Source organism: Grammomys surdaster, unplaced genomic scaffold (genome assembly GCF_004785775.1).
Source record: "Grammomys surdaster isolate TR1022 unplaced genomic scaffold, NIH_TR_1.0 129, whole genome shotgun sequence".
NCBI classification, from domain to species: Eukaryota; Metazoa; Chordata; class Mammalia; order Rodentia; family Muridae; genus Grammomys; species Grammomys surdaster.
Window position 1 is genome coordinate 20,069,113 of NW_021604587.1, and position 16,721 is coordinate 20,085,833.

Consider the following 16,721-nt stretch of genomic DNA (forward strand, 5'->3'; position numbering starts at 1 on the left):
GTGGGAGTGGGGGGGTAGGTAGGGGTTACATCCACAGAGAAGAAGGAGGAGGGGTGAGGGGATAGGGGGTTCCTGGGTGGGTGGGGGATGGGGTAAGGGGACAACATATGAAATGTAAATAAAACATCCAATAAAAAAATTAAAAAAAAGAAAAAATTCTTTTGAGCTAGTACATTAAAATAGGATTTTTTTAAAAAGTTGTTAGTTTCTAAACTAGAAGATTTCTTTTCATAGCAAATCTCACTAGATGGTTCCAAAGGGAGGTATTCATCCCCAGCTTCTCTGGCCAGAAACTTCTGAACTTCACAACATGAACTCTCTGCTTCACAGACTATCAGGATGGTTTAAATGCAAAACTCTAACCAATGCCTTGGCCAAATGTGACATCACTGAAAAAGGTAACTTCATCCCCTTAGTTGAGTTAACCTACACAGAGCCAGGCACTGTGAGATATGAAGACACCAAATGAATGACCCACAACGTCTATGCTCACACAAATCAGGTCCTCAATCAAGAGTAACCGTGCAATGATTGCAGGAGATGGCTTGGAAGAGCTTTGTCTAGGAGGATGAAAGCAAGAGTGTGGGGGATGGATGCAGCTGATGGGAGGGGCTTGGCAGGGGCGTGTGAGCCCAGGGTTGGAACTCAGGGTCCAGTAGTAGACCCAACAGAGAAGAGCCATGGACAGGCGGACAGGGCCTGTGCCAGAGAGAGAGAGAAGACTTTCCAGGACCACACGAGGAGCTTTAGCTTCTCTAGAATGAAGGTACTTGAAAGGCCCAGTGATAACTTAGACGGTTTCAGGCAAGAGGCTGCTGGTGGTGAATTTGAAGAGGTGGAGGTTGGAGGTAGATGGTAAGAGAATGGCGCTAAGGAGGTCAGTTGAGATGGGGGCAGGGGGGGAGCAAACCCAACCATCAGGGAATGGGAAATGGCAGAATAGAATAGGAAGTTTGAGGACTATGTGCCATATTTTCTCTATTCTCCAGTTGAAGTACAATAAGGTTGACTCCATAACTATGAATAATGCTGCAATAAATAAAACACGACACTCAGATACAAAAAGAGGAAAGCTTGAGGAATCTTGAGGGTAATGCCCACACCACCCAGATTTACTGAGTGTCCAGTACTTTATTCTGAGCACATCGAAATCTTCACCCCTTTGATCTTTACTAAAAGTTCCTAAGTCAGGGGCTTTACTACTCTTGACTATTGCTATTTTATATACGGAGAAATTGAGACAGAATTCCAAGTCACACAAGTAGCAAATTGTGGGATCAAGTTACCTAACCCCCCAAAACACCATCCCACCTGACTTCTGCTGCTGGCCTTTCCACTGTGAAGTCACAAGACTCTGGAGGAGAGGCTGGGCCAGCTGACCCTGGCTGCAGAGCTATTTCTCCTGCTTACGGACTTCAGGCCTGTATACCTAAAGACCTGGCCCACCCCTCTGTTTGAGCAGGGACCAAAGCCCTGAGGATCTGACCAGTCAAGCTTCAAGTTACCCAGACCCTGAAACCTGAAGCCAATTAAGAAGCAGCATGTATCCATGGAAGCTGGAAGACAAATCCCATGGCTAGGTTTGATAACCTTTGTGGAGACAGAAAATGAAAAGCAGGTGGGGGAGGGGAGAAGCCTGCATCAATTTTGTCCATGCTGCCACGAACTAGAATATGCTACTTCCTTAGAAGCTGAAGGGAGGGAAACCCCTGAGGTTGACCTTTGACCTCCTCATATGCACAGCGTACATGTGCTCACACTCACACAACAAACAGGCAACAGTCAAGAATTTAGAGCAATTGGATTGGTGATGTGTTCAACAGCACAGTACCACACCTGACACACAATAATGGCTCTGTGATTGGTTATTAATTTGTGTCAATCACCTGTCATTTCTCACCTTGAAACCTAAAGCTAGAACTCTGGCCTGTCTATACTGGACTGAACCAAACCAAGCTACAGGAATAGAAATCAGAATGTGCGTTGTCTCAGTATGATGGTGAAGTGGAGTTCAACTTCAAGGGACCCAAGGAGCTTCCTGGGGTGATGAAAATGGTTTATACTTAGAGTGTTTGCTACACAATGGTTCATATTTGCCCAGACTCACTAAACTGTACACTACAATTTGTGTGTTTTAGTCTAACTAAATTCAGGAAGAAGTGGCTTAGTGGTACAGCACTAGCCCGCCATGAGCAGCAGCCTATCAGTTAATCCTGTGTGCTGGTTAGTTTTTGTCAGCTTGATACAAAATAGAGTCATCTGGGAAGAGAGATTACCTTTATCAAATTGGCATGTAAGCCAGTCTTTGGGCCATTTTCTTGATTGACGGTTGATATGGGAGGGCCTAACCCACTGTGGGTGGTATCACTACTCAGCAAGTGATCCTGGGTTGTATAAGAAAGCAAGCCGAGTAAGCCAGGGGAGCAAGCCAGTAAGCAGTGTTCCTCCATAGATTCTGCCTTGACTTACCTCAGGGATGGAGTAGTAGACAGACACATGAGCCGAATGAACCTTTTCCTCCCGATTTACTTTTGGTTACTAGTTTATCACAGCAACAGAGTAGCATGCTAAGACACCCCAATACTGGGGGAAATGTTCGGAAATGTTTAGGTAATAGATGTTGGGCATGAGTGGTTTATGTTTTTCTCAGGTAGCTTGGACTAAAACAGTGATCTTTTTTTCATTCTCAGTACTCTGTGAAATGGCATGCTGGACTTCCATTCCCCCAGCCAGGCCCAAGGACTCTGGCACCCACAGTAGCACATCAGACATGGCAAAGTCTCTCATGGCCATCTTCCTATAGTCCTTGCTCATTCATCAGCATGTAAATTTTCCAACAAACATGGGCTATAAGTTACCCAGCTGCTGACTGTGGCAGCCCCACTGAGAAGCAGAATTTGCACATTAGACAAAAAACAAAACAAAAACCACAGGAGAAAGGTCTAAAGCTCGATGTTTTCTTCCTGATCCACATCCTCTTGGGATCTGTGATCTTAGGCAAACCTCAAAGTTTCTTGTCTTTAGGATGTAGGGATTACAATGACACAAGACACAGAACCCTGCCCTGCCCCAGGGCTCCCAGAAGGAGCATCTGAAGGCTTCATTAAAAGCCGATGGAGAGAACTGTAAAGGAGGTTGAGCAGTTCAGAGCTGCTCTTTCAGAGGACCCAGGTTTGTTTCCAGCACCCAGATAATGGTTCAGAATATCTGTCACCCCAGTTTCAGTGTATCGGATGCCCTCTTCAGTCTCCCTCGGTCACTAGGCACACACGTGGTGTACATACATACATGCAGGTAAAATGGTCATACACATAAAACAAATCTAAAGGAAAGGTACTCCAAAGCCAGTGGTGAAAGTGAGCAAGCATGTGCACTTACAGTACCGTAACCAGGATTTTATTCAGCACCTTGCCTCTGCCCCAACTGACACAAGTATACACACACCTTGATCTAGTTTTCAAAGCTTTATCGTCCATTAGAAACTTTACCAGAAAGTGAAAGTATTTTAACTGTTCAAATCTGTTACTTTTTTAGTTTTATTTTAATTATTTTTTGTTTGTTTTATTTTATGCGTCCTACTGTTTTGCCTACATTCATATCTGTGCACCATGAGAGTGCCTTGTGGCCAGAGGCCAGAAGAGAGTATTAGATCCCTGGAAACTGGGATCTAATTCAGAGACTATGTTATAAACTATGAGACTTTAGAGGTTAAACTAAATGTATTTGCATTATGCTATGGCTAGATATGGCCCCCATAGACTCATCATGTTTGAATAAGCCTATTTGGGCCAGGGAGTGGCACTATTAGGAGGTGTGGCCTTGTTGGAGTACTGTGGTCTTGTTGGAGGAGGTATGGCCTTGTTGGAAGAAGTGTGTCACTGTGGGGGTGGGCCTTGAGACCCTCCTCCTAGCCATGTGGGAAACAGTCTTCTCCTGTCTACCTTGTATGAAGATGTAGAACTCTCAGCTCCTCCAGCCCCATGTGTGCCTACATGCTGCCATGCTCCCACCTTGATGATAATAGACTAAACCTCTGACCCTGTAAAACAGCCCCAATTAAATGTCCTTTATAAGAGTTGCCTTGGTCATGGTATCTGTTCACAGCAGTAAAACCCTAACTAAGAGTCTCCTTAGCTCATAATGGTCACAAGCCACCATGTGAGTGGCAGGAATCAAACTCAGATCCCCTGGAAAATCAGCCATGCTCTTATTTTCTGAGTCATCAGTACAGTTCCCACATGTTAGTTATAATATCCATGAATTTTTGGTGGATTCCACTCATCTGGACACTAAGTTAAGTTTTGGGTTTTGTCCCAGCACTTGGGAGACAGAGGCAGGTGGATTTCTGAGTTCGAGGCCAACCTGGTCTACCAAGTGAGTTCCAGGACAGCCAGGGCTACACAGAGAAACCCTGTGTCAAAAAAAAAAAGTTTTGGATTTTGCCTTGAACCTGAATCAAATTCTCCCACCCCACCAAGGCCCTTTCCTGCTCACAGTTAGAAAATGAGTCTTGTGTTCTACCCCACTAAAGGGTTCCTGGGAGAGAAGCATCCCCAGAGCCATCTTACCTGCTGGTGAAGGTCAGAGCCAGGGCTGTGGCCAGGTGACACATCAGCCTGGGTGACTGCATCTGGTACTCAATGATCTTCACCTCTTCTTTGCCCTTGGGCCCAAACTGCCTTTGGCTAGAGAGAATCAAAAACAAAAAAACAAAACTTTTTACCAAAATGTGGTAGGTGACTTCATTTTCATGGCTGCAAGTAACAGTATTTCAAATACTACAGGCTATACAAACCCAAGTCTCCTAAAATGTGTTTGAGACAGCCCAGCCTTCTGAGGAAAGATTTTAGCTCTCCTAGAAATTAACCTTCCCATCGTGGAATACGGGTAAGGCACCGTATCTACCTAATGCATGGAGTAATTTGTACTCCTTAACATTTTCATGACATCTTATAGCTGCAAGTGCCCCACGATCATTAATTATTCAGCTTTACTGGGTTTGTGACATAATTAATAGGACAGGAGCTGTAGCCTAGAACATATTTCAAAAGGACATTTGCAACAAGGAGGGTGGTGGTGGCCTCCACACTTCTGTCAGTTTGCAGGTGGGTCGTTACTCCCAGAGCTCCTGAGCCCCCTGCAGTTCTGCGAGGAACAGGTTCTCCACATCCTGAAGAGCCTGTGCCTTCTACCTGCAGCTGCAGAGTACTTAGAGGCAAATACATCTCATGTCTTTCCTCAGAGCCATCTAGAAGACAGGTGGGACAGTCCCTGCAGCAATGCCCATGGACATTTGCCATGTGGCACTTGCCACAGATTGCAAGTGACCCAGAGCTGACACAGAGCTTGCTCCCAATAGTCTATGACTCTGGGATTGGTGACATTCTGTCTTTAAACAGCCATAAGCTTAGTTTTGATTTTTTAAATGCAACATATTACATAGACATTGTCATGTTATGCATACATACACTTGTGAACAGAAACCACGACCAAAGCAACTCTTATAAAGGACAGCATGTAATTAGGGCTGGCTTACAGGGTCAGGGTTTCAGTCTATTATCATCGAGGTGAGAACATGGCAACATCCAGACACACATGGGGCTGGAGTGGGTAAGAGTTCTATATCTTCAACCAAAGCAGACAGAAATCTATCTCCTATGTGTCTAGGAGGAAGGTCTCAAAACCCATCTCCACAATGACAGAATTCCTCCAACAAGGCCACACCTACTCCAACAAGGCCACACCTCCTAATAGTGTCACTGACTGGGCCAAACATATTAAAACCACCACATTCCACTCCCTGGCCCCCATAGATGCGTTCACACATGTGAGTCTGCAGGGGCCATACCTAGCCATAGTGTAATGCATAATACATTTAGTCCAACGTCAAAAGTCCATAGTCTATAACAGTCTCAAAAATGTTAAAAGTCTAAAGTTCAAAGTCTCTTCTGAGATTCATTCAATCACTTAACTGTAATCCCCTATAAAATCAAAATCATAAAGCAGATCGCATACTCCTAACATCATAGGACATACATTACTATTCCAAAACATCATAGTAAGGAAATACTGGATCAAAGCAAGATGAAAAATCAGCTGAGCAAACTCCAAACTCTGCATCTCCAGGTCTAATGTCCAACTCCTTTCATCTTTGTTAACTGCAACAAACTTCTTTCTCTTGGGCTGGTTTCCCTCCCTGTTAGCAGCTTTCCTTAGCAGGTATCCCACAGCTCTGGCGTCTATAACATCTTGGGTTTTCCAAGGCAACTTCAGTTTCACAGTTTCTTGTTCCAGTGTCCGGGATTCATGCACAATCTTCTGGGCTTCTCAAAAGGGCTTGGGTCACTTCTCCAGCTCTGACCTCTGTAGAGCCACTAGACTCTGGTTGACTCCATTCCACTGCTGCTGCTGTTCTTGGTAACCATCCTATGATACTGGAATCTCCAATGCACTGGAACCTTCTACTGCAACTAGGCTTCACCAATAGCTTCTCATGGGCTTTCTTCATGGTGCCAAACCTCAACTTCTTTGTAAGACCCCTTCAGTCCTGAGCTATCAACTGCAACTGAGGCTGCGCCTTCACCAATGGTCTTCCCTGACCTCTCACAGTGCCAAACCTCAGCTGTTCTCCATGACCCCTTCATGTCTTCAAAATCAATGCCACCTAGGTAACTCTTACACATTACCAAGTCCAGATGTACCACAAGGTACAACCTTGGCTACATCTGGAACACAGCTTCTTTATGCTCTCAGAAAACACTTCCCAGATTTTACCTCAGTTATGCTGGTCTCTTCTTAATCACCACTAATTTCTTAGCCCCAGCTAATCAGCTTCAATTTTTCCAGTAGTCTCCTTCTTGACTATAAAGCAAGAGACGAATAGCCAAAGCTGCCAAGCTCTGCTGCTTACTGGAGCTGGAGACTTGTTCTATTACATTATCACCAGTTTTCTGTTTTCTAATGGTTTCCTTCTTGAATGGTTTCCTTCCAGAATGCCTAATCTTGGCTATTCTGGAACTTGCTCTATACAGTGACCTTGAACTCAGGGATCTACATGGAATCTACATGTCTCTGGAATGCTGGGATTAAATGGATGTACCACCACATATGGACCTAAGCTTTTTTTAAAACAAACAAACAAACAAACAAAAACCATGGAATTTGGCCTTGAACTCGGAGATGTGCTTGCCTCTATCTTCTAGGATTAAAGGCTTGTAAAACCTTGCATGGACCTAAATTTAGCTGGGTGGGATGTTGCCCCAAGGTCACCACTCCCTTAATCTGTTTATCTCCTTAAACACAGGATTCAGCTGCATTGCACTTCCTGGTGTCCTTTTACTCTTTGAACCAAACATTTGTAAGTTTTTCTTTTTAAGCTTGCTACGCTTGATCAGAGCGCTCTTCATACGACTAAACCAGAAAACTAAGGCTCTGCTGGGTTTTTCTGAGACTCCCTTTATCCATACAATTAGTATGAATTTGCTTAACCTTAGTCTCAGGTAGATTCTTCAGACAAGGGCAAAAAGCAGCCACTAGTATTCAAAATACCACAAAACTAGTCTCTCAGCCACATACTAAAACCTCCAATGTTCTTCTCCACTAAAACCTCTTCAATGAGGTCTGTATAGTTCAAATAACTCTCTTTGTTGCTACAAAGTCTTCCATATTCCTACTAGGATAGCCCATTAAGCCCCACTTAAAGAATTCCACTGCTTATCAAATCCAAAGTCCCCAAATCCATATTCTTCCCAACAAAAGCATGGTTAAGCTTATCACAGCAATTTTACTGCTGTGATGAGACACCATGACCAAGGCAGCTCTCATAAAGGACAGCATTTAATTGGAGCTGGCTTAAAGGTTCAGAGATTCAGTCCACTATCATCAAGGTGGGAGCATGGCAGCATCCAGACAGACATGAGGCTGAAGGAGCTATGAGTTCTACATCTTCATCCGAGGCAGATAGGAGACGACTATCTCCCATGTGGCTAGGAGGAGGGTCTCAAAGCCCACTCCAATGATACACTTCTTCCAGCAAGGCCACACCTACTCCAACAAGACCACACCTCTTCCAATAAGGCCACACCTCCTTACAGTGCCACTTCCTGGGCCAAGCATATTCAAATCACCACAGATACCAATAGATACAAGAGCAATTTTTTCTTAGTTTTTATGTTTGACAGAGACTTTCTTCAGCATAATCTTCTATTTCAGAATATTTTCATTTGTAATAAAAAGATAATTTTAGTGTATAAGGCATCTGAAAGTCACAATCTGGCTGTGTCACACAGGTGGGAGGTGATGAGGCAAACAAAACCAGGAACACACAGGAGCAGCTGCTACAGCAGAGTAAGTAGACTTCCTTAAGCACAGTTTGACCACTCCACATGGTTGTCCCTGGAATACTATCATCCCCCGCCCTTGGCCCATGTTCTTTCTCTCATATCATCTTCTACAAACCACATCAGGGCGTGGTTTCAAATGAGAGGTTGAGCAGTATGCAGGACAACCTCTTAGTTTCTGCTGGATCATAATGAGACCAAAAACAGAAAGAAAAAAATCAAATTTCCAATAATGCTGTCATCATAATGTTAGGTTACCACTATGGACTAAATTGTGTCCCCACAAAATTCATACACTGAAGTCCTAATTCCCAAGTCACTATTCAGGGATAGTGCTTTTAGGAAGTAATTAAGGTTATATGAAGTCATAAGGGTGGGGTACTAATCTGATTTACCCACTAAACCCTTCTTCAGCTTCATGTGTTGAAGGAAGGTCAGGTTAGGACACTCACGAAGACAGTTCAGTGAGACAAACCACACATATACCAAATCTGGTTCTTGAAATGTGGCATTCCAGCCTCCAGAACCACAAGATGTATAAGTGTCCGTTGTTAAAGTTACACAGCCAATTGTGCTTTGTCACAACAGCATAAATGGCCTCATGTAGTTACTTAAAATGTTCTCTTTGTCTCCGCTCTCTTGAGTTTTAATTTTAATTTTTCTAATTATGCTATAGTTGTATTTATAGTTATTGAAGCCAAAATTTTATCGACACTTGCATGGCCATATCTGGGCCACTCCTCTGGAAGACAGCTGTGTCTGACCTATGTCATCAGCTCCGTAGGTTCTGGGCATCCACCATGCTCAAGGTCAAGTCCCAGACACGGAGCTCATAGTCCACATCACAGAGAAGACCCAGGTAGGGCAGCTCAGCCTTGCATCCCTGTCAATCACCAGTATTTCATCAAGGATTTCCTAAATATCAGTTCAGAATATTTTACTCACACAAGAGACAGCAAAGGAAATCATCAGTAATAATATTCTTTCTATCTTCATTTGCCAAAAAAATCACGATAACCACACAATTTTTTTTTTAACCACACAATTTTAAATAGCATTCTAACCGACTTTTCTGTTTCTTCATGCAAGTGTTTGTTTTGGCACAGCACAATTTTGAATGAATATTCACAGCAGATGCACAATATTGAATAAATAGGTTTTTCAAATAAAGAAATGCAGGCAACCATGGCAGAGTGGTCTGATCAAGACCCCAGGAAACATTGGATGCTAGATCAGGGTGGTAGCTAATAGTGATTGTCAGCTCAGCAGGATCTAGAATCTGTGCGGATTATCTAGATTAGGTTTACTGAGTGGCCACTCCAAATGTGGGCAGCCACATTCCATGGGCATAAAAAAAGAGAAAATAGAAGGATTTACAGATTTCTGCTCCTAATACTGCAGAAAAAAAATGTGACCAGCTTCTTCAAGCTCCCACTGTCATACCTTCCTACCATATGTTCCAATACTTGAACTGCGAGCTAAAATAAACCCTACATCCCAGGGAGGATGGGTTACTCTAGCTGAGACTCCCAGCAGTGGAGGACATGGTGCCTGAAGTGGCCACCGAGTATAGCTGGACAGCAACCCATTCACAAAACCATTGACCCAATATATGTCTTGCCTACAGGACGTGGAGGAACAAAGATGGAACAGAGACTGAGGGAATGGCTAACAAATGACTGGCCCAAATTGAGACTTATCCCATGGGTAAGAACCAGTCCCTGACACTCTTAATGATACTTACTACTCTTGCAGACAAGAGCCAAGTGTAACTGTCCTCTGAGAAGCTCTACCCTGTAGCCAATAGAAACAGATACAGAGACCCAAAGCCAAATATTAGATGGAGCTTAGGGAGTCTTGTGGAAGAATTGGGAGAAGGATTGAGGAACCTGAAGAGAACAGGACTCCACAGGATGACCACAGAATCAACTAACATGGACCCCTGGGGGCTCCCAGAGACTGAACCAAGCATGGGCTGGACCTAGCCCCCCCCCCCGCCCACCCCAGATATATGTAGCAGATGGGCAGCTTGGTCTTCATGTGGGCCACCCAACAACTAGAGCAGAGGCTGTCCCTGAACCTGTTGCCTGTCTGTGGATCCCATTCTGCTAACTGAGCTGTCTTGTTTGATCTCAGTGTATGAGGATGGGCCTAGACCTGCAGTGACTTGATGTGCCAGAGTGAGTGATACCCAAGAGGTCCTCCCACTTCTCAGGGGAGAAGGAGGGATGGGAGGAGGAGCTGCGTGAGAGGGGGACTGGGAGGAGAGGGGAGCAGATATTGGGATCTAAAGTAAATAAACAAATACATTAATGAAAAAAATCCTTCCTTCTTTCCTTAAGTTGTTTGTTTTTTGTTTTTGTTTTTCAGGGTGTTTTATCACAGTAACAGAAAACAAAACTGATGAAATCAGTTTCCCAATGTGGGTATAATTTGTGATGGTCCCATTTCCTCTTTGACCCCTTTGGGTCCAATTATAGTAATAAATACAGTCCAGAGAGACCACCAAGAATCCACATGGCAGGGTTCAGAGTATATCTCATCATGTCACAGGGAGGTCAGCTAATTCACTGCAGCACTGCTGGCTGATTTCATGAACTTGAGAGATTTCACAAGAATCCATGCCCTCCCACCCATCCTTGTAAAGCACTTATCTCCACTCTTGTGAGGGGATATGGTAGGGCTTATGGCCACCAAACGACTTGCTCAGGGCATGGCTATCTCCAAGTGTCATCAACCCTACCCACTCTCTGAGTTTAGCTGATGGCTCAGGAGGTGCTGGTTTGTTAGCCCCATTGTCTTAGTCAAAGTTCTATTACTGTGAAGAAAAGCCATGACCATGGCAACTTTAATAAAAGAAAGCACTTAATTATCACAACCTCCTAACCTACTGATTAGTTCTGTGATACACAGCCACACATAGCATTCTGTAGACATTTAAAAATACAGAAACCAGATGATTAGCAATTTAATCCAAATGCCTGTGCCTGACATCCAAGAGTCCACTTGGGCTTTGCTTGAATTCTCAAAGATGCTTCACACACTCTCTCCACCCAGGGCCTCTGCCCATGCAGGGCTCAGTGCCTCCACTAGCCTCAAGCCCACCTGCCATATATCTAACTGGACTCACTTGTGGTGGCTCAGCCACATATTCTGTGATGGTTTGAATAGGTATGGCCCCCATAGACTCATGTGTTTAAATGCTTGGCCATAGGGAGTGGCACTATTAGGAGGTGTGGCCTTGTTGGAGAAAATCTTGCCTCAGTGGAAGTGTGTCACTGCAGGGGTAATCTTTGAGACTTCCTATGCTCATGCTATATCCAGTATGAAAGATAGTCCCCTTCTGCCATCAGCAGAACAAGATCTGAACTCTTTCTCTAGCCCCATGTCTGCCTGCGTGCTGCCATGCTTCCCACCATGATGATAATGGACTAAACCTCTGAAACTATAAGGCATGGGATACCACCCAAGGAAACCTGCTAACAGGAAGTGGAACCAGCCCAAGAGAAAGAAATGTGTTGCTATCAACAAAGCTGAACGGAGTTGGAGATCTGATGCAGAGCTTGGAGTTTGTCCAGCTGGTTTTGGTTTTGCTTTACTACTATGCTCTCTTCTGTATGTTTTGAAACAGTAATGTATAGCCTCTGTCACTATATGGTAGAAGTGTGTGATCTGGTAAAGTGTGCAATTTTGATTTTATATGAGATTTCATTTAAGAGATTGCATGAATCTCAGAAGAGGCTTTGAACTTTGGACTTTTAAACATTGTTGAGACTGTGATAGGCTATGGGGACTTTTGAAGATGGACTAAATGCATTTTGCATTATATTATGGCTACAAGTTTATGGGGGCCAGAAGGTGGAACTTAGTAGTTTGATTAGTGTGGTACTTTAAATGTAATTGGCCCCCAAAGGCCCATAGGGAGTGGGCACTATTAGGAGGTGTGGCCTGCTTGGAGTAAGTGTGGTATTGCTGGAGGAAGTGTGTCACTGTTGGGGTGGGCTTTAAGGTCTCCTATGCTCAAGCTATGCCCACTGTGGCTCACAGTCTCTTTCTGCTACCTTTACATCAAGATGTAGAACTCTCAGCTCCCTGCAGCACCATGCTTGCCTGTATGCTGTCATGTTTCCTGCCATGACAATAATGGACTAAACCTCTGAAATGGTAGACCACCCCCAACTAAATGTTTTTCTTTATGAGAGTTGTTGTGTTCATGGTGTCTCTTTACAGACCCAAACTAAGACAAATTGACAAGGCCCCCATCAACTCATGCGTTCGAATGGTTAGCCATAGGGAATGGCACTATTAGGAGGTGTGGCCTTGTTGAAGTTGGTCTTGCCTTGAAGGCAGTGTTTCACTGTGAGGGTGGGCTTCGAGAGCTTTCCCATACTCAAGCTACACCCAGTGTACAAGACAGTCTCCTTCCGTTGCCTGTGGATCAAGATGTAGAACTCTCAGTTCCTTTAGCACCGTGTCTGCCTGGATACAGCCATGCTTCCTGCCATGATATTGGACTACACCTCTGAAACTATAAGCCAGCCTCAATTAAATGTGTTCTTTTACAGGAGCTGCATGAGCATGATGTCTCTTCACAGCAATAAGACTCTAATTAAGACACATTCCCTCCCCAACTGAGACTTTTCTGATATTTCTCCCTCTCTCTAATATGTCCCTTCAAAAACCCAAATAGAAGTAAATCAATAAAAGCGAAGTTGGTTCTCTTTAGAATGCCCTAAGTAATCTTCCTGTGGACCCCCCATGGCAACGTCTCTCCCTTTCGGCCCTTTCAGCTGCATGTGTCTCTGCTAACTGACTGCTCTTCATGCCTCTCTGCTGGAGCCTTGCTGATCCTGGAGTGTTTGCCCCACCTCCCAGGGTGAGCTCATTCCTAAAGATAGCAAATGATGTCCCCATGACAACATCTTCCAAATGAAAGCTAACAAATCCCCAATACCTCCTTCACGAGGCTGTCACAATGTAGGCCACTGTTACCCTGCACAAGTCACCCCAGGTGACACCAGGGCCAGTGTCAGACCAAGGAGAGACCCCAATATCAGAAGCCTCCTAAAGTATCCAACTAGTCATTCCTAATCTGCTTAGCCTGCTGAGCCGGTGTAGCCCATGCTTTCTAATGGCACCCTCTACCTCCCAACTGATACTAGTGTTTTGTTTTGTTTTTCTGGAATGCTTGCTTATTAGTAGTTGTTACAGAGAAATAGCTTTGACAACGGATAGGAGCAGTAGACAGGATAGAAATCAATGAGAAAAATAGAGAGGAGGAGAGAGGAACCCACCTCCTATCATGCCAACAGCTGTACCCTGACTTTCTTGTATGAGACCAGAAAAAAAAATCAGTGGATGAGCAGAAAGCAGGACACTCAACTTCTTCCCTCTGGCCTCAGATGCTGACAGTCCCCAAAGCACTGAAAGGGAGTTTCATTGGCTTCTGACCTGTCTGATGTTCTATCTGGCTTTAGAGGTGGGAAATGTGGCAATAAAGATTAATGACTCTTCTGCTAAGAGATGCTACCAGAGGTCAGCCATAGGACTGCCACTATTAGCCCTAAGCTTGTTGTCTGCCTGCAAGAGAGACAGCAGAGACTGGATGTCAACCGGTCCTGAAGGCATGGCCCACACGACAACCTTGACTGGCTATTCTGCACTCAGAATCTTGTTTATGGACCCAGCTGGGCACACCGAAGGCTCCTTCCCTGGTTGCCAGGATCCTGGCATGCTGCCCTGAACACAGCTCACAGGGCTGTAATCCCTGCAGCTGGCCAGCAATTACTGCCTGCCAGACGTTTTTATTGTACCAGAATATGATCTATATGGACACAATATTCTTCCTGTCTTTCCTCCACTGGGTTACTATTTTTTTGTTAAAAATACATGTAAAGGGTATATTTTTCTCTATAAACACGATTCTTATTTCAGCACTCCTTCCAAAGAAAAAGAATCCAAGTCACTTAGCTTTCTCGTGATCTTTAAAAAAACAAAGAGCCGTGTATGTATGCACGCCGATGATCCACGTGAAAATCAATCCAGGGCTCGGAGAGCGCTGCGAATGATGCCATTTAAGATTATAGATCTGAGATGCTATTTCTGAACTCCAGCAACAACTAAGGACTAGAGGAAACATTTATTTTTGGTTGTTGTATTTCATCCCCACTCAATTGTGAACACGGCCGCTTGAAGTAACATTCGCAGAAAGTGACACTGCTATTAATCACCAAGGCAGCTTCTGCAGGCGCAGCCTCTGGGGGGGTTGGGGGGGGACCACGATGCCTGCCTTCCCTACTCTCCCTCTGGTCTCTTCTCCCAAAGGAGGCCAGTGACCTACTAAAAAGATAATTGCTTCCCATGTTTCCTGCTCTGAAGCATCATTGCATCAGTCTGCTGTGAATGACATCCAGTCACCCTGGAAGGAGAAAATCCTATGTGGCTGAGCCTCTGTCCTTGACTCTGAGATGTCTTGCGGTATAAGCTAAGGGTGCAAGCTAGTTCACAGGCATTTCTTCAGCTGGAAAGGAGAGGAAAACTTGCCTCCTTCAGTGTCGAGGTGCTTGACCTCTGCAGACAGAAGTTGGGCTCCAGACACACTCCCATAGCCACTGGGATTTATTAATAATTCAATTTCAGTTTACAGTCAAGGGACCCAGTGAGAGCCCTCAATGAGACACATACGTCCCATTCCCATATGACTTCACAGAGATATCCCAACCACTCAGGGAGCCCTCAGCCCAATCCTTTCTGTTTCTCCTCTTTTGGGGGATGCTCCTAGATAGGACTTAGAGTGCAAATATTTTATAATTCAGAGCATCTATGTGTGTACACACATTTGTGTGTGGTGTATGCATATGTGCAGCACAGATATGCATAGACACACTTGCCCATGTGTATGCATGTAAAGGCCAGAGGCAGGCATTAGGTGTTTTCAACTTATGTTTTGAGACAGAGTCTCTCACTTAACTAGAGCTTGGTGCCATGCTCAGGCTGAATAGCCAGCAAGCCTCTGGGCTCTGCCTAATTCTATGCCTCCAGAACTGGAGTTACACATATATGTCACTGATACACCACCATGTCTGGCTTTTAGGTGGCTTCTGGGGATTTGAACTCAGATCCTTGTGCTTGCCTCATATTAGGCACTTTACCCACTGAGCAATCTCCCTAGAATCAAAGCAGAACATCTGAAGCTCACTATTATAGCACTGTGCTAATCTAACAGTCCCCAATGAGCCCATGTTTCAACATTTGCCCTCCAGCTAGCAGTATCACTTTAAGAAACCATGAAACCCTTAAGAACAGAAGCAGGTCACTAAAGGTAGACACATGAAGATTACAGATGGGTCCTGGTTCCCATGCTGTCTCCATCGTGAATGTGAGGAGACTCTACACACTCCACAATAAAGTGCTTTATGCCTTCCTTGCCAGAATGGGCTGAAACCATGAGCCCTACTAATCATACACACTTATTTTTCTTCAGCTGTTTCTGTGGAGGATTTTGGGCATGACTATACTAATATAAGCATTAACTGCACCCAGAAGACTGGGGTCCAACTATAGGAAACTTGGCTTCTTATTATCAGATGTGTGGGCATCGAACATTCCAGTTCCCTTCAGCTCCAAGCCCTGCCACACTCAACCCCATCTGACTCCCTGTGGGGTCAAGCCTGGTATCAAAATGGAGACAGGCTTCCCATAACATTCTTTTTTGTTTAAAACTGAATGTCTAATGGTTTTCTCTTTGGACTCTGAGCAATCCTGTACCAGACATCAAATTCAACATGCTAGATCCACCATGATTTAGCTGTCATCTTCAAGTGGGCAATTTTCAGTTGGTCTGTACAACAGATGAAAGAAGTGTATATGTGCAAGTCTGTGTATGCCATAGATAAACATGACTTTCACAGTGGCCTTGGACTAAAGAAATAGTTCAGTGGACAAAGTGCTTGCTTTGCAAGCATGGGCACCTGAATTTCGATTTCACCCACATAAAAGCTGAACAAATACAACCTCTGGGAGTTGTGGGGGAGACAGACAGATCCAGGAGTCTAGCTAAAATGACAAGCTCTAGCTTTTGTGAAAGATCTTGGTTCAAGTAGTAGTAGTAGCAGCAGCAGCAGCAGCAATGGTGGTGGTGGTGGTGGTTGTGGTGGTGGTGGTTGTGGTGGTGGTGGTGGTTGTGGTGGTGGTGGTTGTAGTGGTGGTGGTTGTGGTGGTTGTGGTGGTGGTGGTGGTGGTGGTTGTGGTGGTGGTGGTGGTGGTTGTGGTGGTGGTGGTGGTGATGGTGGTGGTGGTGGTTGTGGTGGTGGTGGTTGTGGTGGTTGTGGTGATGGTGGTGGTGGTGGTTGTGGTGGTTGTGGTGATGGTGGTTGTGGTGAT

At 44.6% G+C, this 16,721-nt stretch overlaps 1 protein-coding gene across 1 annotated transcript in view; it reads right to left on the reverse strand.

Moving 5' to 3' along the window:
- Positions 1-16,721, reverse strand: part of Acoxl (acyl-CoA oxidase like) — a 279,060-nt gene that overhangs the window by 151,825 nt on the left and 110,514 nt on the right. Inside the window, 1 exon segment of the mRNA XM_028755859.1 lies at positions 4,569-4,685. Coding sequence (XP_028611692.1) covers positions 4,569-4,685 — 117 coding nt within the window.